Source organism: Balaenoptera borealis (genome assembly GCF_965194805.1).
Source record: "Balaenoptera borealis genome assembly, chromosome: 1".
Taxonomy (NCBI): Eukaryota; Metazoa; Chordata; class Mammalia; order Artiodactyla; family Balaenopteridae; genus Balaenoptera; species Balaenoptera borealis.
Genome location: NC_138860.1, coordinates 45209035 through 45233179, shown reverse-complemented (window position 1 = coordinate 45233179; position 24145 = coordinate 45209035). Strand labels below are relative to the sequence as shown.

At 35.4% G+C, this 24145-nt stretch overlaps 1 protein-coding gene and 1 long non-coding RNA gene across 8 annotated transcripts in view; one reads left to right on the top strand and one right to left on the bottom strand.

The window, feature by feature from the left end:
- Positions 1 to 24145, top strand: part of HMCN1 (hemicentin 1) — a 510534-nt gene that overhangs the window by 184594 nt on the left and 301795 nt on the right. For 5 of the 7 annotated variants that reach the window (XR_014247210.1, XM_082401086.1, XM_082401087.1 and 2 more), the window contains exons 5-9: positions 7062 to 7233; positions 9319 to 9425; positions 19929 to 20049; positions 21043 to 21306; positions 22641 to 22785. Coding sequence is in view for 6 of the 7 variants with exons in the window: in XM_082401086.1 (XP_082257212.1) it covers positions 7062 to 7233; positions 9319 to 9425; positions 19929 to 20049; positions 21043 to 21306; positions 22641 to 22785 (809 nt within the window). In the remaining variant the exon portion in view is untranslated. Of the gene's footprint in view, positions 1 to 2829; positions 7234 to 8501; positions 9426 to 19928; positions 20050 to 21042; positions 21307 to 22640; positions 22786 to 24145 lie in introns of those variants that run through there. The other 2 variants (XM_082401088.1, XM_082401089.1) reach the window with 2 other exon arrangements.
- Positions 1 to 24145, bottom strand: part of LOC309633518 — a 339904-nt gene that overhangs the window by 227733 nt on the left and 88026 nt on the right. The window lies entirely within an intron of this gene.

Here is a 24145-nt window from a genome sequence, read left to right as displayed (position 1 = left end):
AAATAAAATACTTAATACTTAAAATACTTCAGAAAAATATTTAACCAAGGAGGTGAAAGACCTGTATACTAAAGACTATAAGACGTTGATGACATAAATTACAAATAAATGGAAAGATATTCCCTACTCATGGATTGGAAGAATTAATATTGTTAAAATGTCCATACTACCCAGAGCTATCTATAGATTCAATGCAATCCCTGTCAAAATTCCGATGGCATTTTGCACAGAACTAGAACAAACAATCATAAAGTCTGTATGGAAACACAAAAGACCCCAAATAGCCAAAGCAGTCTTGGGAAAGAACAAAGCTGGAGGCATCATGCTGCCTGATTTCAAACTATATTACAAAGCTATAGTAATCAAAACAATTATGGTATGGATGTGAAAACAGACACATAGATCAATGGAACAGAATAGAGCCCAGAAATAAACCCACACATATATGGTCAGTTAATTTATGACAAAGGAGCCAAGAATATACAATGGGGAAAGTCTATTCAATAAATACTGTTGAGAAAACTGGAGAGCTACATGCAAAACAGTGAAACTGGACCACTATATTACACCGTTCACAAAAATTAACTCAAAATGGATTAAAAACTAGAATGTGAGACCTGAAACTATAAAACTCCTAGAAGAAAATGTGAGTGATAAGCTTCTTGACATAGATTTTGGTGATGATTTTTTGGATTTGACACTGAAAGCAAAGGCAACAAAAGCGAAAATAAGTGGGACTACAACAAACTAAAAGGCTTCTGCACAGTGACGGGAACCATCAACAAAATGAAAAGGCAGCCTATTGAATGGGAGAAAGTAGTTGCAAATCATATATTTGGTAAGGGGTTAATATTCAAAACCTAACGAACTCATACAACTCAATAGCAAAAAAACCCAAACAATCAATTAAAAAGTGGGCAAAAGATCTGAATAACCATTTTTCCAAAGAAGACATACAAATGGCCAACACGTACATGAAAAGGTGTTCAACATCACTAATCATCAGGGAATTGCAAATCAAAACCACAATGAAATATCACCTCACACTGGTTAGAATGGCTATTATCAAAAAGACAAGAAATGACCAGTGTTGGCAAGGATGTGGAGCAAAGAGAACACTTGTGCACTGTTGGTGGAAATGTAACTTGGTACAGCCACTATGAAAAACAGTATGAAGGTTACCCCCAAAATTAAAAATGATCTTATGATCAAGCAATTCCACTTCTGGGTATTTATCTGAATAAAATGAAAACATTAACTCAAAAAATATATTCATTCTATGTTCATTGCAGCACTGTTTACAATAGCCAAGACATAGATGCAACCTAAGTGCCCACCTACAGATGAATGGATGAAGAAAATGTGGCATATATACATACACATACTGGGATATTATTCAACCATAAAAAGAAGGAAGTCTTGTCATTTTTGACAGCAGGGATGGACCTTGAGGGCATTACGCTAAGTGAAATGTCAGACCAAAGAAGGCAAATACCGTATGATTTCACTTATATGTGGAACCTAAAACAAAAACAAGACTGAACTCATAAGATACAGAAAACAGATTGGTGGTTGCCAGAAGCAGGGGTTTGGTGGGGTAGGCAAAATGGGTAAAGGGTTCAAAAGGTACAGACTTCTAATTATAAAATGAGTAAGTCCTGGGGATGTAATGTACAGCCTGGTAGCTATAGTTAATAATATTGTGTTGTATATTTGAATGATGCTTAGTAAATCTTAAAAGTTCTCATCACAAGAGAAAAAAAATTGTAACTGTGTGGTGATGGGTGTTATTTAGATTTATCGTGGTGATCATTTTGCAATATGTACAGATATCGAAGCATTATATTGTACACCTGAAATGAATGTAATGTTACATATCAACCATATATTGATTAAAAAAAGAAAAAAGAAAAATATCCTTCCAAAGTTTTCTTCAAATTCTGTTCTTGAAGATGTATGCAAAATTGATTTCACTTCCATTTCTACGTAATACTATGTATTATATTTCATAATACATAATAATGTAGGCCAGTTTTGTGTTTTGCAATAATGTTTGCATTTCCTTCCTGAGTGGAATAGAAATATGAACTTATTTTTAAGTACTGATTATTACATCGGATGCAAAATATTTAAACTAAGAGAGTGTATTCAGGAACAAAGGGGCTTATGTAAAAAATAACTACTGAGCCAGAATCAGTCTGGTTAGGTGTTTAAAAGGTACAAGAACTCTTTCAAATATCAGTTTCCCTCATTTATAAAATAAAAGAGCTGGGTTAGATGTTCTTAAAGGCCCTTTGAGGTTTAAACTGCTACAAATCATGAGAGACTATTTTTACATTACAACTTAATGTACAATTAATGGTTCCCTCGTGGGTTGAAACAGTTTTTATGTTAGTGAAAATGTACTGATTCAAAGGATCTCACATTATTCTAGTTCACTTCTTTTGTCATTACAATATCAGTATAAGATCATTTCCAGTCTCATGAGAATATTTCTCATGGTTAGACAAAGTTTTTTTTTTTTTTTTTCTTATATGTAGCAACATGAGAGGCCAGAAACCTCACTTATGGTGATTCTGTGGCTTGCAGGGATCTACTTTTACACACATGTAGGTAATATCTGTATTTTCTAACAAAGTGAGTTGCATCTGTTTTCAATTTGATTTTTTCTGTAAGTGGATGAAAAAAGTATCATGAGTATCTTTCCCAACAAGTAGTATCATGATACGTGGTAATCCCTTTGTGAAAGCCTCATAAATGTTGATGAATTGGAAACAGTATTAAGAATAAACCAAAAGCCTGCTTATGTTTCGTACCATTTAAACACAATTGCCTTATGAAAATGCAACTAAATAGTTTTCCATTTTCATAAGAATGCCTAGAACTTAGTGCTTTCCATCCATAACTAACAGACAACAGGATAGATTTCCAGTGATATAACCTTTCTTCATGGGGTTTGAAGGAGAGGTATATTTGAGGAGTCACCCAGAATACACTAAACATTTAAGTAAAGGTGTATAAAAAATTGATTTCACTTTTATTTCTACTTAACACTATTGCATTTCATTGTTGAACTTGAGATTCTATACTATCCTTGTTTTCTAATTCTTTTCTTCCCTTACATTGAGAATTATTTATGGCCACATTTTGTGTCTTGTCCTTAAAACAAATGTTCTATTTATCTGATTTCTCTTGTCCTTTGCCTTCTTTAGTCTCTAAATCAGACATTATCCTCAAAGTTATTTATCCCCAGTCAAATTTATCAAGTGCTTTCTCAGACAATAAGTCAGTTCTTTGCACTTCCTTGAGTAAGGCAGCCATATTTTATGTTTAAGACATAAGAATGTCAACACTCTGATTATTGAAACATGTGTTCTATTTAAGGTCAGGTATTACTGATAATCAGTCTGGTTTCTATAGCCATATGGATAGATTTGATGAACAAAATGATTCATACCTTTCTGTTCAAGCATGATAGATCACTCAGAACCCATTTTTCAAAATATGGCATCTGCTTCTTTCGACAATTATCTTGATACATGCTTTATTTCATACATAAAATTCCAGGTGCTTTATAAGGTTAAACTTTGAGGAAATATATCATTTGATTTATGGAGTAATTAACTGTAATAGATTTTTTTTTTTGTGCTCAGTTAGTTGATGATACCCCTACGGGTGTTACTTTGTAAAATACCACATTCAATGTATTACTCCTCTGCATAAAGTCCTTCAGGAATTTTTCATTTGGGTCTTTAGGATAAAATCCGATTGTCATAGCTTGACTTTGTGACCATACATAGTCTGCCCCTGACACAAGCTTCCAACCTCATCTTCTGCTTCTCCCTTTTCTGAGCACTTAACTGTAGCCAGTTGGATGCACTCATGTTCTTAACATATATGAGTACTTCTGTCTTTCTGTGTTTCTTCAGAACTTCTCTTCTACCTGGAATGACTTTGTGTCTCTTTTTCATTTACAGAAATCTTATCTGACTTTCATGGGTAAGTTTTTTCACTTTGCCCATGAAGTCATTATTGAAATATTCAATTAGGGGAAAAGAAGGGAATTTAGTTGGAGATGGAGGAAAACATCTGAATATCCACTATGTGGCAAGTACTGTGATGGGCACCTTATATACATTATTTCAACAAGGGCTCCCTGTTTCATGAATTCCCATAACAGTCTTTTATTTAAGAAGACATCGTTATTATCATCATTATGACCAACTTCATGGACATTAGTCCATATCCCACCTTTATTATGTGTAGAGCAGGTCGCTTGGTTCAGGGTATACAATGATAAAGGAGCTGTGGTTCTTGACCTTGGAGGAAAGGTAAGAATATTTATTAAAAACGAATAATGCAGACTACAAAATAATGCAAAAAGAGACTAGTTCAGAGAAGAAGTGCGATTACTAAATATTGACTAAAAATATGTTCATCAACACTCCGTACCTGGAAGAGTACTTTGAACAATAAACCTTTATTTAATGAATGAACATAATTGCCTCACATTGTTAATTTTATGATAATATGTCTTAGCCATTTTCATCATCCTTGAGGACAAAAAAAAAAAATGGGATCCTTTTTACAGAGAATTAAGTTATTGCACAATACTTGTTTGGTTCATTGATTCGTGGCTACTACTATTGAAATTTCAAATATGTTTTTGTTTATTTTGAGTAGCTTGGCTGTAGCTTAATATCCAGCACTGTTCAGTGTTTTATGCATAATTACAAGGGAAATTGTTATGACGGGATATAGTCTTAAAGGATATATGAACCAGAGAAAGATCTGAGATGGATTAAAGCTTAGTATGATTTAGAAGTAATTGTAGTAAGTTTAACTAAGCAGTACCTGTCCAGTCATGACCTGTTTGTTTAATGAGGAATTGTGTTTGCTGTTGCAGAACATTTCTGTGGACTGAAAGGTTTCCTTGTTCACAGTGAGGCATTAATACCCTATTATAACCCAGTTTCTTAATATTTTCCCAAAGCCTAGTTTTCAAGGACACACCACTTAAATTGGTGGTGAAATATTTTTCCATTTAAAAAAAATACAGTTGTTACTTTTCCCATTATTTTTTACTTATTTATTTTATTATAAAAATGAATATTTTGCTGGCATGGCAATTATTTTTCAATAATTAATATACTACAATATATATTATAATATACAATATATAATTATAGTATACTCTATTACAATAATTCAATACCCAATATATTGAAATTGGATTTGATAATTTGCTAATTATCTTTTATAAATTGGACCTTGAAAGAAATCCAGAAAGAAAGAATGGAGGGGAAAAAGAATCTCAGTATCGCCATTACCATGTTTTTTATAGGTTCTTTTCATTTCTCTTGAGAAATAGAACTGTCTGTAATACCTCTGCATGTAATATCTCTGCACAACTGGTTTTTGGACACTGTAATCTCATTTTGAATATATTATTCCAAGATATAAAAATTGAAATTTGTGCATGAGTTAAACTAGCATTTTATTCTGAACCTACTATAATAAGTGGATGTAGGGAAAGTTTGTGTTTTTTTTCTTTTTTTTAATACAACAGTGTGTACATGTCAGTCTCAAACTCCCAGTCTAACCCTCCCCCACCCCCTTCCCCCCTGGTAACCACAAGTTCATTCTCTAAGTCTGTGAGTCTGTTTCTGTTTTGTAAATAAGTTAATTTGTATCATTTAAAAAAAAATTTTTAAACAAAATTCACATTTCATTTAGGTTGAAATAAACTATACAAAATTGATTTTCTTCACCAAAAATAACAGCAATATTTTCTGTATTATTCCTAGATAAACCACAAAACACTTATTTTTGTAGGTTTTCTAGGTTTTGCTTGTAAATCAAGATGAGGCTACTAGTAGATATAGTCATGGAAAAAGAAGAAAACAGACAAATCAGTTGTCAGTATCCGTGCTCTCTAATCCTGTCTTGAGCATGAAACAAGTGTTCAACATATACCCTGCCAAAAAGCTTATGAAGATGTAGGCTCAATAAAGGAATGCAAACAGCAACAACCAGATGTGGAACAACAATGGCAGGCTCTTCCATTCAAACTTTAACTATAACTTGTTCCTTTAACTTCATTTGATAAAGACAAAATCTACACTGAAATCCCTGTTTGGCAAGCTCACACATTTCTCTTACAGTCTGATAATTTTCTTAACTGTCCGTTACAGATTTTTAACAGCATACTTAACACTCCTACTATTCAAAGGTCAGTCATGAGCTTCCTTGTAACGTTTTATAAAATGTATTCCTTCCTCCCATACCTCCTTAAAATTTATTTCTTCAAAGTTGATAATCTGCCTGTATCATTTTTTAGATTCCGCATATAAGCGATATCATATGATATTTGTCTTTCTCTGTCTGACTTCCTTCACTTAGTATGATAATCTCCATGTCCATCCATGTTGCTGCAAATGGCATCATTTCACTCTTTTTTATGGCTGAGTAGTATTCCATTGCATATATACCACATCTGAGTAGTATTCCATTGTATATATACCTCCATACAGTTCTCCATAGTGGCTCTACCAATTTACATTCCCACCAACAGTGTAGGAGGGTTCCCTTGCTCCACACCCTCTCCAGCATTAACTGTAGATTTTTTGATGATGGCCATTCTGACTGGTGTGAGGTGATATCTTATTGTAGTTTTGATTTGCATTACTTTAATAATTAGCAATGTTGAGCATGTTTTCATGTGCCTCTTGGCCATCTGTATGTCTTCTTTGGAGAAATGTCCATTTAGGTCTTCTGCCCATTTTTCCATTGGGTTGTTTGTTTTATTGATATTGAGCTGCATGAGCTGTTTGTAAATTTTGGAGAATAATCCCTTGTTGATCTTATCGTTTGCAAATATTTTCTCCCATTCTTAGGGTTGGGAAAGTTTGTCTTAACTGTGATGGAAATAAACCTCACACTAGTACAGAAAGTGACGGAGTCATGTAATTAAGCAAAGTCAACTACTGCACCAGGAATTCGAGGTAGTATAAAGCTGTAAATGTTTTGATATCACTCACGCGTCTCTTTTTCTCTTATAGGTGTTAAAATGGGTAGAGGAAGCGGTGCAGGCTTCCAAAGTTCACCTCTTATCAACAGATCATTTGGAACAGGCTGTAAACACTTGGAAAATTCCTTTTGATCCCAGTCTAAAAGAGGTTACTGTGTCTCTGAGTGGCCCTTCTCCAATGATTGAAATTCGCAATCCTTTAGGTGAGATATATGGGACATTCATATAATAAAATAGAAAAACCATGAAAAGTGAAAGATTTTTTGTACACTTACTTGTTCAAATTAATGCTAATTTTATAAATAAATTCAATAAATTCAAAAGTGACTAGGGAGGATGTTTAAAAATTAAAACTGAATGTTTTTAGTCTTAAGTATTGTTGACTTAACATGAGATTCAAAAAGCTGAAACTCCTAATAATTTAAACAGATCACAGGTACTAACTTAACTGTAGGTAAAGTATCCAAAAGAAAAAATATTTTAATTGAACCTGAAATCATATTTTCCTCATCTTTATGTGGGGAAATACTTCACAATAACTTATTCTGTAAAATTCTGTATTTTATGTTATTTTTAAGTGAATCACATGAAAAAACTCCTTTTAAAACCACTGACTAATTTTTTTACTATATCATTTTCTTGATAAATTTTAATTTTATAGGAGACAATCATTAAAAAACAAATTCATGTTCTCATTAGAATGATGTTTTAATTTACTTTGCTTCCTCAATAATTGTATAGTATAACCCTAAGTTTTGGCTTGATTCCATTGCTGGTTGAATATTACAATAAGACTTAATGTTGAATAGTAATCTAATAAAAACAGAAACCTCATTTTTCTTAATATTTGCATTTAGAAAATTTTTTTAAACCTATTGATGTTTGCAAAATATTTTTATTCCCATTGTAGCTTTAGTATGTGCTACATTTTTTTTAACCTATTTGTGAATATTTATAAATGGGGAGGGAGTAACTACCTTTCTTACTTATTTGAGTCTTAGAAAATAACTAATACCTTAAAGAAAATAGCATATGAAATTGTCCTCAAAGGCTTCATCCACACTAACAATCAAATTGAAATTTACAAGCAAGCAAAATCTGTTTTTCAAGACTTCTACAGGTTTGGTCTTAAAAATGGATTTGTCTTTAGAAATGGATTTGTCTTTTTTTTTTTTTTTAATTTTATTTATTTATTTTATTTATGGCTGTGTTGGGTCTTCGTTTCTGTGCGAGGGCTTTCTCTAGTTGCGGCAAGCGGGGGCCACTCTTCATCGCGGTGTGCGGGCCTCTCACTATCGCGGCCTCTCTTGCTGCGGGGCACAGGCTCCAGATGCGCAGGCTCAGTAGTTGTGGCTCACGGGCCCAGCTGCTCCGTGGCATGTGGGATCCTCCCAGACCAGGGCTCGAACCCGTGTCCCCTGCACCGGCAGGCAGATTCTCAACCACTGTGCCACCAGGGAAGCCCTGGATTTGTCTTTTTAGGTAGCATTCTTCTAATACCATCCATGTTACCTATCCAGGAAAGATTTGTGTTTTCCATTTTCTGGATACTTAAAAGTACCTGTAACCATTGCATTAAGTTTCTACTACTTTAAAAAGTCATTGATATTGATATTTTAAAAGTCATTTATAGCGATTGTAAAGCTTTTGATGCAAACATAGAATTCTTATAATTGATTTGTTTATATAACTGCAGAAGTAATCCATAGGAGAGCCAAGAGTGAAGTGAATAAGTAAACTATGGCTTAATTCCAAATTTGCTTTTCTTCGTAAGTTCCACCTATCATGTTACTTCATTACACTGCCTCCTTTAACTATTCCTGTGACAAGTAAAAGCCTTCAAGCTGTGCTTCGTGGAAAACTGAAGTTTTACACTTTATGCAAAGATATGACCAGGGCTCTTATGTTAGTAATACCTTGAGTGATGTTCAAAAAGACATTTATTCTGTTTTACTGTTTTTGCTATCTATTAAGTGTAAATGTCTCTGGGACTGCACATAACTTCTTGGTAGCCATAATAGTTACCTAGGCTGGCTTTGGAAATATGATTACAGCCTGTCATTTGTTACTCTCTTTATAAGATCAAATCAGCATAGTGAATAGGAATCTGTTACTTCAATTCCAACGTCCAGAAATGCTAAAGTTGAGTATATTTTAGATATAAATAAAATAATGTTTTGAGCTAGAGGCACAAATGTCCATCAGGTAATTTGTACTGGAAATGTATACAGCTAATATACATAGCTGAAAGAAAGATTATGATTGTTACCATTATGTCTGTCTTTCAGGGAAGCTGATAAAAAAGGGATTTGGCCTGAATGAGCTATTAAATATTCATAACTCTGCCAAGGTGGTGAATGTTAAAGAGCCAGAGGCTGGAATATGGACAGTGAAGGTATTTTATAAAGTCTATTTGTTATTTTATTTTGGTGTTGGCATGTTTTATAAAGTGTATACAATAGTTTATTTGTATCTTCTCTAGCAATCAGAGAGAACGCTTTTACTAAAAAGCAATATACATGGTGCATTTGTAGGAGGTGTCTTGATCACATGAATTGATAGTGTTAAGTTTTGATGACCACGAAAGGCATCAATACCACTATAAATAGACTTAAAATTCTTGGATAGTTTTCCTATCATCAAATCTGTAGACTGATTGTGTTAGCCACTGTCTGCTTCCAAAACAATCAGAGATGGAGCCAGTAGAGAATGATGGTTGGGGCATAGGCCCCAGTATGGAACTGCCCTGGGTTGGAATCTCAACACCGCCACTTAAAAGCTGCATTACGTCAGAACTATAACTTCTCTGTGCCTTGCTTTCCACCTCTGTAATGTAGGATGGCAATAATAGACCTTTCCTTCATAGAATTGTGCTGAGAATTAAATTGAGATGGTACAAATGAAGTACTTCACATCGTTCCTGCTACAAAATAAGCTCTCAAGCACTGCTGGTTATTGGTATTTGGTGGATGTACATTCATTGTGTACTTTAACACAGAATGGTATTTGTATCCTAGAATTACATTCAGTAGTGTATATTCACTGTAAGAAAGCACTGTATTTTGGCAGTATGGAGGAAAGAACATACCCTCAAAATTCAGGATGCCATAAACCTGAGATCTAGTTCTGTTGCACATTATATGTGGGACCCACTCTAGTACGTGGTCTGAGTGGCTTGCCCATATTTCTCAAAATTTTCAGTGTGCTCTGACCTATTTCCAACTCAGGTACCCGTGTTTCTGTGTCTGAGAGGCTTTTTTTATTTTAACCTGAACAGGAGAAGGCTGTTCTTCCGGAGGATGAAGCCCCTCAAAAGCAGCTTTCAGCCCCTGCAGGAATAAGCTCCAGTTGTCTATAGTGAGAGCAGGCTTAAAAGCACACCCTTTATGGGCTGCATTCTTTTTCCTGTGTTACCTGCTCTTTGCTTATTAGCAGCCGTCATACCTCCCAAATGAACAACTTACTCTAGAATCCTTCTGGGACAATTCAAATGAAGATACCCCTTACATCATTTACTCTTTCATTGTCTCGGCTTCCCTGCATAAAAAAATGGGATCAATGGGCTCATAGTTCAAATTATTTAGCTTCTGTGAAAGTATGCAGAGGTGTTACACTGTAGAGATTCGAGGTGCCATTTTTTGCATGCCAGTTTTTTTTTAAGGAATACTTATATTTACCAATTTAAAAAATGAAAGTTTTCATTGTAACTCCATTTAAATCCTAGAATATCAATTTTTTATTCTCAGAACTCTCAGCCTTATAAGGAAAATTGAAACTGTAATATGGATTTTTGAACATGGATAATATGGGATAAGGGTGTAAGTAAAAAGGCAATGTGAAATAAAATTAGTAATTTTTTATTGAATAGATCAGAAATGGTCCCATCTGCCTGTTTTATTCACCCAGTTCCTTGCACATAGTAGTTACTCAATATTTATTGAGTGCGTTAGATTGTCAGCAATGAAGTGTTTTGCTGTTACATTTTAAATAAATGTGGCCAAACTTGATGTTATGGTTATTTTGACCAACTTGCCCAAAATATGACTAGATTGAGTCTGACTTTCTGTGACCACAGTAAGAAGGAGTATAAGAAGGTTCTGAGTCTCTTTATCCCCCAAACACTTTAACTTAAGCATGACCTAAGCCAGCAGTGGTCCTGAGCTAGCAAGTTCACTAAGGTAAGTCATTCTTGCTCTCTGAAGAGTGACATTAAGTTGTTTATCATTGATTTTGAAATATGTACAAGTGATGCCACTCTTTCGTATTATTAGCAACTTACTGTGAAGTATTTGAATCCATTTTGCAGGTGATTTGGATTGTTAGTGTGGTATTTCCTCTAGTAAAACTCTTGCCTAGAAGAGGGATATTTTACATGTCTGATGTTTTTCCTTGTGCCTAACACACCTATTCATTCAGTCATCCATTCAATAAACATTTACTGAGCATCTGCTTTTGGCCATGTTCCATGATACTTAATGGGCACTGAGAACATCTTAATTGATAATTAGAACAGAGAAGCACTGAGGATTAGTCTGTGAGTGAGGAGAGAGAGGATAAGATGGTGGGAACACTGTAGACAAGTTTCTAAGCTCTGTCTCCTATAATTAAGAAAGCAATAAAAGGACACAGTATCTATTATCATATTACCTTAAATTTATATCTAGCCATCACCAAAAAAGCTTCTGGTCCTGATGTTACACAATTTCTAGAGTACAATTCGTGGTAACTAAACAAAGGATAAGCATTACAATGCAAGTAAAAATAATAAACTTATTTTGCTCCTAAACGAAATGCCAAAATAATGTATTGGGTTGGTGCAAAGGAAATTGAGCTGAATCTACTGACATAAATATGGCTGTTGACTTTGGATCTCCCTTTTGGATGGCTAATGAATGATAACGTTTTACACATGTGCTTTCTCAAGTGGAGAAATGTCTGAGATAAGATAGCACACCCCTGGTGCCGTCTCCTGTGCACTCTCCTATCTGGAAAGTGTCTGCTCTATCAATGGAATTAATAATGGCTTTTTGAATGTTTCACATAACAGTTTTAATCTCAAGTATGGAGCACAGCCTATATCTTAATTGACCTTAGCCTGGTATTCAAGGACCACCTAATTGAGCCTCAACCAATCTTTCTGGTTATCTTCTACCACGTGCCTTTCCATTCTAATCTAATATGCTTTTGCAGTGTCTCTCACCCTCTCTCTTACCACATTCTCATGGTCCATGCTCTGTCTCAAGCTGTTGCTTCTTTCTAGAATGCTCTTCTCTTCTTACTTTATGTCTGATTGATAACTACCCACTTATGCTCAGCTCAAATGGCAACACTTTCATCAAGGTTTTTCTGACTTTTTTCATCCAGAACCTTCTCTTTTCCCTCTGGCTTTCTATTGCAATTTTTCTGCACGTCCCTTTTGCATTATTTTTCCCCTTTATATCATATTTATTTCTGTACAGATTTTGTCCTCCAATTTTGCTATAGACCAGACTTTGTCACCAATATATGCCATAGTGCCTGGGAAAGAACTGTATAAATATTCATGAATAAAAATTAATATACTTATTCTGATGATACCCAGGGAAGCAGACAGAAGCATTGGTTTAGTTCACCCACAGTTGATATACTGACACAGAACACTTTATTACGTCCATCATTTGAAATGCTATGAGAGTGGCGATTTCTTTTCTTTTGTGGTTTTCCTCTGAAACCCTGGTAATTTCTTTTCTGTGATTTATTAGGACATTTTCACTAAACATAGGCAATGAGTCAACTCATCAGTACAGTTCGTATAAATGACTCGGATGTTTTAGGTTGCCTCTGATGCAGGGAAAAACATGCCAAAAAGAGTCACTGAAATGAACTGCAAGTATTATTAGAAACAAAAGAGAGGGTTGTTTTATGGCCCTAAATTTTCATTTGTAGGGAAGCTACAAATCCTGAATCTAATTTCTGAGAAAAAATTTAAATTTTCCATTCGGGCAGCTGTATCTGTACATAGAGTATTTGAACATAACCACGGAAACTCTCAGGCCAGACTGTGTGCTCTGCTCTTTAAGGGAAACTTCCTGCAAAGACATTAAAGAACTGTCAGCACCCATTAGGTTTAGGTGGTACAGACTGTTTCTATTAGTCTAGGATTATCAGTGTGATCGTGTAATTTAGCACATGCCCTGGGGTGTTTCCATTAAGTAAATTTGGATAAACTGTCCTTATATAATCTCCTAAGTAGAGAAGGGAATGTACCCAACCACATGGTTATATTGAGATTCTGAGACTAGTAGAAATATTCTGTTTGTAGATAGTTATTTTGGTTGCCAGAGCCTACTAATGCATTTTCTATAGGATAAGGATATTTTAGAAATCATACTCAAGTGACACAAACTTGCTAAGGAATCATAATTAAATAAGCCTCAAGTCTACAAAGGACTGCACAAGTAGACTATTATGCTGGCCTCCAATTATTCTCACCTGGTACCTCTTTTGAATAAGCCTTCAGACTACACCAGGTGGGTTATTTAAATGGATTAGATACGGCATTAATTCAATGTTTAGGGTCAATGGAATGCTGTATAGTAGATTTTTTTCCTGGAATATTTCCCGGTTATTTTTGTCTGCCAATATCAGATTGTCAACCAAATGGAATGTTTCCTTTAAAGACATGTCTGTACTCTTGTGTTTTTGTATAAATGTGTAGAGGTGTGTGTGTGTGTGAACATATACAGAATTTACTCTTTGTTTTGGGTACATTTCTCTCCTTGTATCACATTTCTTTAAACATATAATACCTAATAAAATGATAGTATTTAAATCTAGCTGGCTTTATTATATCTTTATGGCTGGCACAATGCCTAGCCCACAGTAGATTATCAATAAATATTTGATTAAAACCATAATATTCTTTAATTTGTAAAGAACAGTATGTCATATAAGAGTAAATACTTTAAAAAGAGATGGATGTCTATTTTAATTCAAGGTACACTACTTAGTATCTTTTTGACCTTGAAGAAATTACCTAAACCTCTCCAAGTCTGAGAAAAATGGGGGAAAATAATACCTACTTAATATTGTCATGATTAATTTAGATGTTGGTAAAATGTTTAAATGGTTTCTGACACATGAATGGTAAAAGTAGTTAAATCCGTTATTCTTATTCTCCTGAACGTGTGTAAATTGTAAATTGTATCTATATTTTCTATCAATTCAGATACACATAAAGGTTTTATTTTTTACTTGGCTTATTTATTGTTTTCTAAAACATTGAAACTCCTTAGGAGAGAGAAGTTAAAGCCAGCTCTATCAATCACACTTTAATTCAGTTTATAACAGGGCATGCTTCACATTTAGTACCAGGAGGAATTCTCCTGGCTTAATACAAGAAAGTTCATTCCTCACTTATGTCACATGTCCTGTGAGGGCTGACAGGTGTTCTACTTCACATGGTCACTCAGGAACCCAAGCTGATGGAGACACCATCATATTTTGAACACGTGGCCTCTCTTAGTGGGGAAAAGACTGGACAATGTGCATTGAATAGAAAAAAGGAAGGGATCGTGTCACTTCTCTGATGAGAATTTTTTGTGAGTGACAGACACGCTTTACTTCCTTTATAACCCATTGGCCAGAACTATTGTCATGGCCTAATGGTCTGCGGGAGCTGGCTCATAAATGGCTCGTGTAGAGTCAGTTATGCACTTTCTCTTCCCAGCTCTCTGTTCAGTGACATCCTGTTGAGAGCTTGAAGTCAGCCACTGTGGTAGTATTTACATCACAGAAATTGGCACATACCCCAAATTAGGGCTTTCTCTTTTCAGAGAGAATTTTACCAACACTCCACTAACCTGACCCCTCCTAAATGAGAGAGTATTTAGAAATTTAGAATGGCAAATGAATAGTTGGGTGGTATTATTGTTTTCTATGCCATAGTGTCCAAATCAACTCAGAGACTATGTTATCCTAAAAGGCTGTGTATAGACTTAGAAAGAGTATTGAGCTTGGAGTAATTGCCATTTAACTTCCTGTCTAAACCTAGGCAAGTAATCATTTCTTTGAGCCCCAGTTTCTTATGGTGCTATAAAATCATTTTTGGATGTAAGAGGATTTTATGAGATAATGTGTGAACACACTTAGCATAATGTGTCTAGAAAAATTCAATGAATTCTTGATGACTCTGGCATTAGTTGGTCCTAGGGGAATCTAAGGAAAAGTGCCAACGTTAAGCATTTGGATGACTTTAGTATCATTTATTAAACCTACATGTATTAAGTGCCTACTGAGTAAGATTTTATAGGTGATATATACAATATAATTATTGACTTCAAGGGCTTTCAGTGTAGAGAGGGCTTTCAATATTTAATAAGCCTTTATCCTTAAACTAAAAGTAGATCCATCTGCAATAGAACTGACCAGGAAGGTATCAGAGGAGCAACTAATTTTCCCTGGAGCTCTCCATGGTGCTTGCTTCATGGTATTTCAGCCTGTCCTGCTTTTTCATTCCTCATAGACTCACTCCAATTCAGAAGCCTACACTCTGGTCCACTCTGCTCCTTCTTTCCTCTTACTGCTTTGTGGATCATGGCTACCTATTTACAATTATAGAATGCCAGTAGGTATCTAGTCTAACCTCATCTTTGCCTCAGGTCTGTTCATACTACAGCAGCCTCTGTATTCCTGAATCAGATTCTTCTGCAACTTGATCAACATGACATTCTAACTCAGGATAGTAGTGTAGCTCATTATGAACCTTTATAAATTGTATGAATAAATATACTCTTTAAAATACAACTCTCCGAATTTCAAGCCAATACAAACCCAGTTCAGTGTCTAGTGCCTAGAAATTTTCCTGTTATGTTTGGAGCCATTATGCTCCAAGCATAAGATTTCCCTCTTCTTAACTACAGAAACCATGAGGTGAGGATGGCTCTGTGCCAGAGTGATACTTCTAGATATTCTGTGGTGGAGAGATGATTTTTGGAGCCAAATTCTCATTTTATTATAACCCACAGTTTAAATCTACATGATGTAAAAAGCAAATAGAAAAACATTAAATCAGTAATTTTTGTCTTACTAATTTAATTATGTATATAGAAAAATGGTGCTAAGATGGCTAAAATAATTCAGAAGGGAAGAGAGGAATAAGAAATACACAGCTGGACTTCCCCTCTGTTTAACTTCATTACGGAATTAGCTGAATTTTCTTCGCCCCTCCAAGATCTTCTTATCATTTATTTCTCCTCCAACCCCACTCTGTCCATAGCATGTGAGAATTCAAAGCCTTCTCCCAATGCTTCTGGAGTTTCCTGAAGACTTACTTTCTTTTGGTCTCCTTGCCTCCTGATTATTTGTGTGTTGATTCTAATCTTTTGTACTTCGATGGAGGGTAAAGCTCAGCCCTTCAAAAATTTCGTAGGAAATCCACTACCAAGAATCTTTTGTGAGTTTAGTAGATTTGCCTGTAGATTTGGGGACATATCTTGAAGTGAGTTGTGTCCTTTTGCTCTCTCCTTGCCCCCCATCCTTCCTTCTCCCCATTTTGTTTCTGCTTCTCTCCTGTGGATAGACTCAGAAATTCCATATTACTCTTCTATTATGTAGAGCAGTTGGGTATATTTCAGCTTTTAGCCCGAAACCAGCATAATCCAGTTCACTGAGATGATCATGAGAAATGCATGGGGTAGCAGTAGAGGTCAGTTTCTGGAGCCTCACTGGGTTTACATCCCAGGTCTGCTACCCACTGTTTATCTGTGACTTTGAGCAAGTCACTTTACCCTTCTGATCTGTGAAATGAAGATAATAATAGTATTATCTCACAGAGACTTTTGTGAGGATTAAACGTGATAATTTACATAAAAGATTTGCCTGCTGTACAGAATGCATTTTGTATATGTTGGTACTTTTCTCCTTTTTCCATTTACTGGTTTGTTTAACCATCATTATACATAAAATCTTTTTGTTCCTATGTCAATAATACTTGAAAAAAAGGGAACTCAGCTAAGAAACAGACTAAAATAATAGCTTACTTTAAGAAAACAGATTAAAATGATAAATTATTGGCACTTTCTCATGAAGAAATTTAATGTGATATATTGTGTTCCTAAAATAATGTCCAAATATTGTTGTAATTCTTTTAAGAGAATGATTCAAGAATGATAAATGCAGACGTGAGTATTAGAGGTCATTTTTAAATAAGTTAGCTTAAAATTTTTCTTTGCATTATATTTTTAAACTATAATTTTGGTTTATTTGTGATGTCCCTTGCTCCCATTACTCTGATTAACCCAGAGTTGGATGTCATTGTGCATAAAAACTGACTCGCTTGGAAATATCTTTTACTTACAAACCCTTTTAAATTCTATGCAGGCATTCCTACTGTTTACAGTATAATATATAAATAAATTAAGATTTTCTTAACTAATTACGCTTCCTATTCTTAGCATTTCTCAGAGAATAGTAAAACTATGTCCTTATCTCCCCCTACTTTTTTGCTATGTTATTTGGATCAAAATTAATTTATTTTCCAATGATTTTATAGAGATTGTAAAGGACTCCCTCTTCATCAACTCAGCTTTATTTTTAATGTATTATTTAGCAACAGGATAGCGTATTTTCAAACACTTAGGTAATTTTTAAGTTTCTCACTTAGCTATTAAGCAACATTTTTTAAATGGACTCGTTATCAGTTGATTTGTGCACAGACACTTGGTAGATGATTAGCACTTGACAACAGTCACTAGGCGAATTACGTGTTATATTTACCCTTGGTAGCCTCAAGAGCCGTTTTATCACAAGGGACTTTCTGAGCAGCAAGACAACTAACAGCAATAGATGATGTCAGTGAAAAAATCTAAATCAACTCATAATATTGACCATTTCATTTCTCTTTTACAAGAAACCAGTAGACAATAGTGTCTTCAGTATAGCTCTACATTATCTAAAGCAGTTGAAATTAGACTTAGCAAGGTTTTGTATAGCCTTGTAGGAAATCCTCGACTTAAAATTGGTTTATGATTGTAGTTTTTTTTTTTTTTTTCTTGTCTGTTATGTGAAATTCAGAACACATTTTTCCTTTAGAAATAATGCAATAAGTGGTGGTACTGAGACTCCTACACTTACACTTACAATCCTTTGTTACCCCTATGAAAATGAGCCATAGTGATAAGCAGCATAATTTATACTAAGAATACAACACTGTTTTCATGAAGATGTGTTTTTTTTCTTTTCCCTCACCTTCATTTTCCTTTCCTCTGAGTTCCTGCAAGTTCTGCTCAATGAGGAATATGATTGGTAGCAACAGGGACATATCTCCTCATCCTTTCTGTCCTCATTGCCAAATAATGAGTCACAGTGATTTAGGGGAAACTGTGTGGTTTGCCGAGCCTTGGAGCTGGCTTATCTTTAACCATGCCGTGGCTTAATCTAGCTGTCCACCATATTAAAATCATATATATATATATATCTTTCTAGCACCTTCTGTCATGCTATGATAACTAAATATGTGTTTCTCAGTGTTGAGATGGAGAGCCATGTTGGCATCCTGGTGTTATCCTGTGAATGCTTTCTCTTACTCCTGTATTCTGCTTCTACCTAAATGCTGGTATCATGTAATCATTTTATTTTGAGACAAAAATCTCAGTGATCAATGTAATAAAATAATGGTGAACTCTTGTTCATAAGCCTTTAGATGGTTTTTGAAATGCATGTTCCTAAACTCCACTGACTAGAGATTCTGATTCAGTAAATCTCGGCTGGAGCTCAGAGTCCATATTTTTGCAAACAACTGAAGTGCTTTTGTGTAGGTGTAGATATAGGTGGTCCTTAAATCATATTTGGAGAGATATTGATGTAGAGGCTAACTCTGACTTACCTTGCCCTTGGGAGACAATGTAGCATGGTGGGAAAGAGCCCAGAGCCTGACTTTTGCATTAAAACCCCACCTCTGCAAGATAGGAAATTTAGGAAACCTTGTGAACTTGGGCAAACTGTTTAATAGCTTTAGTGCCTCAACCTCCTTATCTGTGCAGTGGGGATAATGACGATATCTACCTTATAGGGTTGTAATAAGGATTAAATAAGCCAATGTATTCAAAGAGTCTCGGCACAGAGGAAGTGCCCAATAAATGTTAGTGTTTTATCCTGTGACCCTAATCCAAATTATCAATTTTTATTATTTATGCACATATGGGTAACTTCAGTGCTTAGCTATTCAATATCTTGTTCATCTCCCTTAGGAGGTGTTAACTGAACTACAGGCTAGTCTATGCTTTTATATACATATTTCTATGTGCCTTTTCTGTAATTCTGTCACTGCATTTACTGCATCCTCTTGAAGATTTCGCTTTCTCCACCTGACTGTCTCACTGGCCATAGACCCTTACAGGGTCAGGACCTTTTTTTTACTCATATTTGTATCTTGAGCACTGAGTGCCTTGGCTGGACACTGCTGAGCTGAGGATGCCGTTTGGCTAAAAGCTGGAGAATGGTCGGCTCTTGTGCTTGTTCTGGCTGTCTCTTCCCAGAGGCAAAGAGAAGGGAAATATTTTCCATAACAGAACCTGGATGGTATTTAGGGGAGAAGATTTAGTCATTCGTTCATTTCACAAATATTTCCTGAACATTCACCATGTGAACCAAGTCCATTCACTATGACTACACCCCTCTGTCTTACCACTGGGCGTGCAATATAAAACTCAACTGTACTTTAGTCCCCTGGGATATGTATTACAAAACTTGTATTGAAGTTACAGAATCACAGTTAAGTTCAAAACACCCAGATCAAAACCTCAATGATTGGACATCAATCCTAGTTAAACACTCTGCAGTTTCCCGTACTGGTTAGTGTCTAGTGTGACCTGCATCCTGGATCAACTGCTGATAGAATTTGTCATTAAACATTTTTCAGACGTCTAGCAGTGGAAGGCACTCTGTTCGCATCACCGGCCTCAGTACTATTGATTTTCGAGCTGGTTTTTCCCGAAAGCCCACCCTGGACTTCAAAAACACAGTCAGCAGACCAGTGCAAGGTTTGTATGTTCGCATTACTTCAGTTGGCATAGTAGATGTTGAAGTGCAAAATAGTTCTCAGACTGTCTGTGATTTTATAATTTTGTGGTATTCAATAAAATTGGGAAACATAGCATCTTTATTCTAAATATGATCGCACTCTTGACCTGGTAACTGTTTCTCAAAGTGTGGTCCCGAGGCCAGTGATATTGAAATCACTCAGGGAGCTTATCAAAAATTAAGATTCCTGGGGCCCACCCCAGATCTCCTGAATGAGAATCACAGAAGGTAGGGCCCAGGAATACGCGCTTTAACAAGCACCTCATTGATTCCTATACTTACTAAACTTTGAAAACTGATCACCTAGATCTTGAGACTTTTTCCTTACTAACATCTTACTTGCCTGTTGTCAAGGTGAAAATGCTGCGTGTGTGTGTGTGTGTGTGTGTGTGTGTGTGTGTGTATAGTTAAAACATTAAAGATACCATGTAGCATTATATGTTCCAAGGTGAAATTACTGTTGATTTGAAAGGTGCTTATGTTCCAAGGTGAAATTATTGTTGATTTGAAAGCTGCTTCTTCCTCTTGTTTTATTCATGCAAGAAGATTTATAGTTAAAAAGAAGGCTCAATCCTACTGTGACTTTAAATTTCTTTTTTCTGATAGTTCTTTTATTTTTATTGCTGCAGTTACTGGAAGGATACAGAATAGTGAATCTTTAAAAGTATTCATATAACAAATATATAACACAATATTCATAATTCTATTCTTTCTACATATAAACATGATTAAATACCATGAAAATAATTACTTAAGGTTTCCTAAGTTTCTCTGGTCATGAATAAACTGTCTTTTATGTAGAGAAGATTCTACAACTGGGCCACAATTTGTGGCACTGTCTGTACTACTCATACGTATGTCCTTGTTACCTGTTATTATAATTCAAAACTTATTTGATAGATAACCTCAGGTGCATGTTACTTGCACATGATGACAGATCCTTTCTCTTGTAGGAATACCTACCTATGTGCTGCTGAATACTTCTGGAATTTCCATCCCAGCTAGAGTAGATCGTCTTGAACTTCTGAGTATCTCAGGCAGCTCTCTTAAGACAATTCCTATTAAATATTATCCAGATAGAAAACCTTATGGCATATGGAATATTTCTGACTTTACACCACCAAATGAAGCTTTCTTTCTCAAAGTAACAGGCTATGATAAGGATGATTATCTCTTCCAGAGAGTATCAAGTGTTTCCTTCTCTAGTATCATCCCAGGTAAGAAATCACTTTATTCAACACTGGAGTATTGATAGTTTAAGGGGCTGATGGGTTCCTATGAGTAAGGAATGGACTCTAGGGAATTCCCTGGCGGTCCAGTGGTTGGGATTCTGGGCTTTCACTGCCGGGGGCCCCTGGTTCGATCCCTGGTCAAGGAACTAAGATCCCTCAAGCTGCACGGTGTGGCCAAAAAAAAGAAAAATAAGAAGAATGGACTCTAAAGTCAAAAATAATATCCTCACATTATTACTGGGTCACCATGTAGAAGAGCATTTACACTTAGGTAACACAAGTTTTCCTAACCATAAAATATCACATTCAAAGTTTCATGTTAAGTCTCAGTGATTGTAGATCTGAGGATTTTGACTACTTCAATCAGTGTGAGAATTTGAACTGGGAAGTTCTCGTGCTCTTACTCCCCCTGGCATATGTGTTTAATATTTGATTAGCGATCTGACTTGGCTAAACGTTTGTATACAATTGTCAGAAACCTTTCTACTTTGTGAACAGTAGTTCCTTGCAAATAACTGGTGATGATTTTGCCTTTTTTGGTTAGTTAGTTAATTAGTAAGCTAGTTACTTATATATTTGCTATTATTTCTCAAGGCTGATGACTGGATTCTGACCAAAACTTTAGAACTGAATGTAACTTGAACCATGGACTGACAAGGATACAGAAGGATTGTTTCTAATATTGTACTTTCGGGTAGAGGGATAACAGTTTATCATTTATACGTAAGGTTATGATTTGGGAAATTCAGGAACCACTCTATAGCTTTTGATTAATAGCTGTAGAAAGGAAATAATAGAACTAACCTCAGTATTTCCTCATATGCAATATTCAAAGTTAGTTGTGTTAGCCCCCGAATTGAATGCTTAAAAAAGCTATTGGATTCTTAAAAATCAATTTTTTCGTTCCTTTTTGGAAACAGTTACCCTATGAATTCAATTCTAGGATATGTGTGTTCTTTTCGTAGTTTTACATTTTTGAAATTGAACTATGTTCTACAATTGATGATGTATTGTAACTTATCTGGTAGCTTTGTTTTCTTATCTGGTAGCTTTGTTTTCTATATTGGTGGTACAAAAAGTGTTATGCCTTAAGATCAGTGGAGTCTTAGATTCAATGAGTACCTTAGTAAAGGGTCCATGGAGATAATCCAGAAATTAATAACCTTTGAACAAAGAAAGATAAGGTGATTTTTCATGATTTAGATTAACTGGAAGGCAGAGAATTTACTGGAATAATTTAAGTATGAAGCTTTTGAATGGATTAACAGGCAGTACCAAATATCATTGTGACCTTCTTGCCCATGTTCTTTTTTTCCCAGATGCTCCCAAAGTTACAATGCCTGAGAAAACCCCGGGATACTACCTGCAGCCGGGCCAAATTCACTGCTCTGTTGAGAGTCTTTTGCCCTTTACCTTGAGCTTTGCCAGAAATGGAGTTACACTTGGAGTAGACCAGTACTTAAAGTGTGTAAATGTTTCCATTAGTAATAATTTATAGCACTAAATATCTAAATACAAATAGATACTTACTTTAATGTACTTTTTTCATTAGACATTCTTATTTATTTGCTTCATAGCCTTGGAATGTAGCAGTGAGCAAAACAGACACAATTCTGAACCTTTGTGGAGCTTATATTGTAAAGGAGGAAGACAGAAACAGATAATAAATATAATATGATAATATAATAAATGCTAGACTACATTTAAGAATTGATTCAGGTTTTATAGAATCTGAATTTTACACAGTTTAAGGGTCCCTGGATAAGACAAAGAACACAAAATTATGAATACAAAGTTAGGTACTGAACTTTGCAAGAGTCCTTGCAAATGAACGACCCTGAAACTTAAGCTTTAGTGGCTTGAGCGTAAACATGTCTCTGAATCTGATTTAAAGTGTCATGGCAAAAAGTAGAGCAGGTTAATTGGGGCACGTACTACTGGTTGGTGGAGTACATGTGGTTTTGGCCAAGTTGCAATTTTAAAATTCAGAGTAGGGGCATTTGAGCAAGGACTTGAACATGGTGAGATATCCAGATCACACAGATATCCAGGGAAGAGCATTCACACACCAGGAACAGGCAATGCAAATGCACTAAGGCCAGAGTCCACCAGGCACGTGGGAAAGAAAGATGGGAAGGAAGCCAGTGTAGCTGGAGCCCAGGGAGCCAAGAGGAGAAGGGTAGAAATGAGATGTGTGCTGGGGGTGTGGGCCAGATGGAGAAGAAGCGTGTGTGGTCACTACCGCAGCCAACAGTCAAGGGAAGTGGGCTAGAGGGCACCAACGTCCGTTGTGAAGATGCGTGAATTTTCTAGACAAGTTTAAGGAATCTAATGATAAAAATTAAGTAGGCCTTGAAAACTAGAGGATGATTTCTGGAAAACGTTTTTTTTTAACTATGAAACTACATTTGGGGGGAAAAACTAAGAATTATTTTACAAAGCTTTTACACTGGTAGTTCAATATTCACATAAATAACTTGTGTAACATGTTAAATATTTGACAGTCTTAGCTTATACAATCTCCTTATGGGGTCATTTTAAGCAGAAGCTATGGCAAGAATGTTCATTATAACTTGAGAAAATTTTCCATTGTTTAAAGACTGGACTGTATTATTTCCTGCTACTTGCTTAGCATACATCTTGATGATTTCCTTAGCTGCATATTTAATAATCAGCAACATAACTGACCAAGATATCAAATGATGAAGTTACATAACTGAATGATGAAATCAAACAATTCTGCTTCGTGTTTAAATAGTAACATTTTTCAAAGACACTTGAGATTCTTTCTAAGCATTAATTTATTAATTCCATACAATTCCTC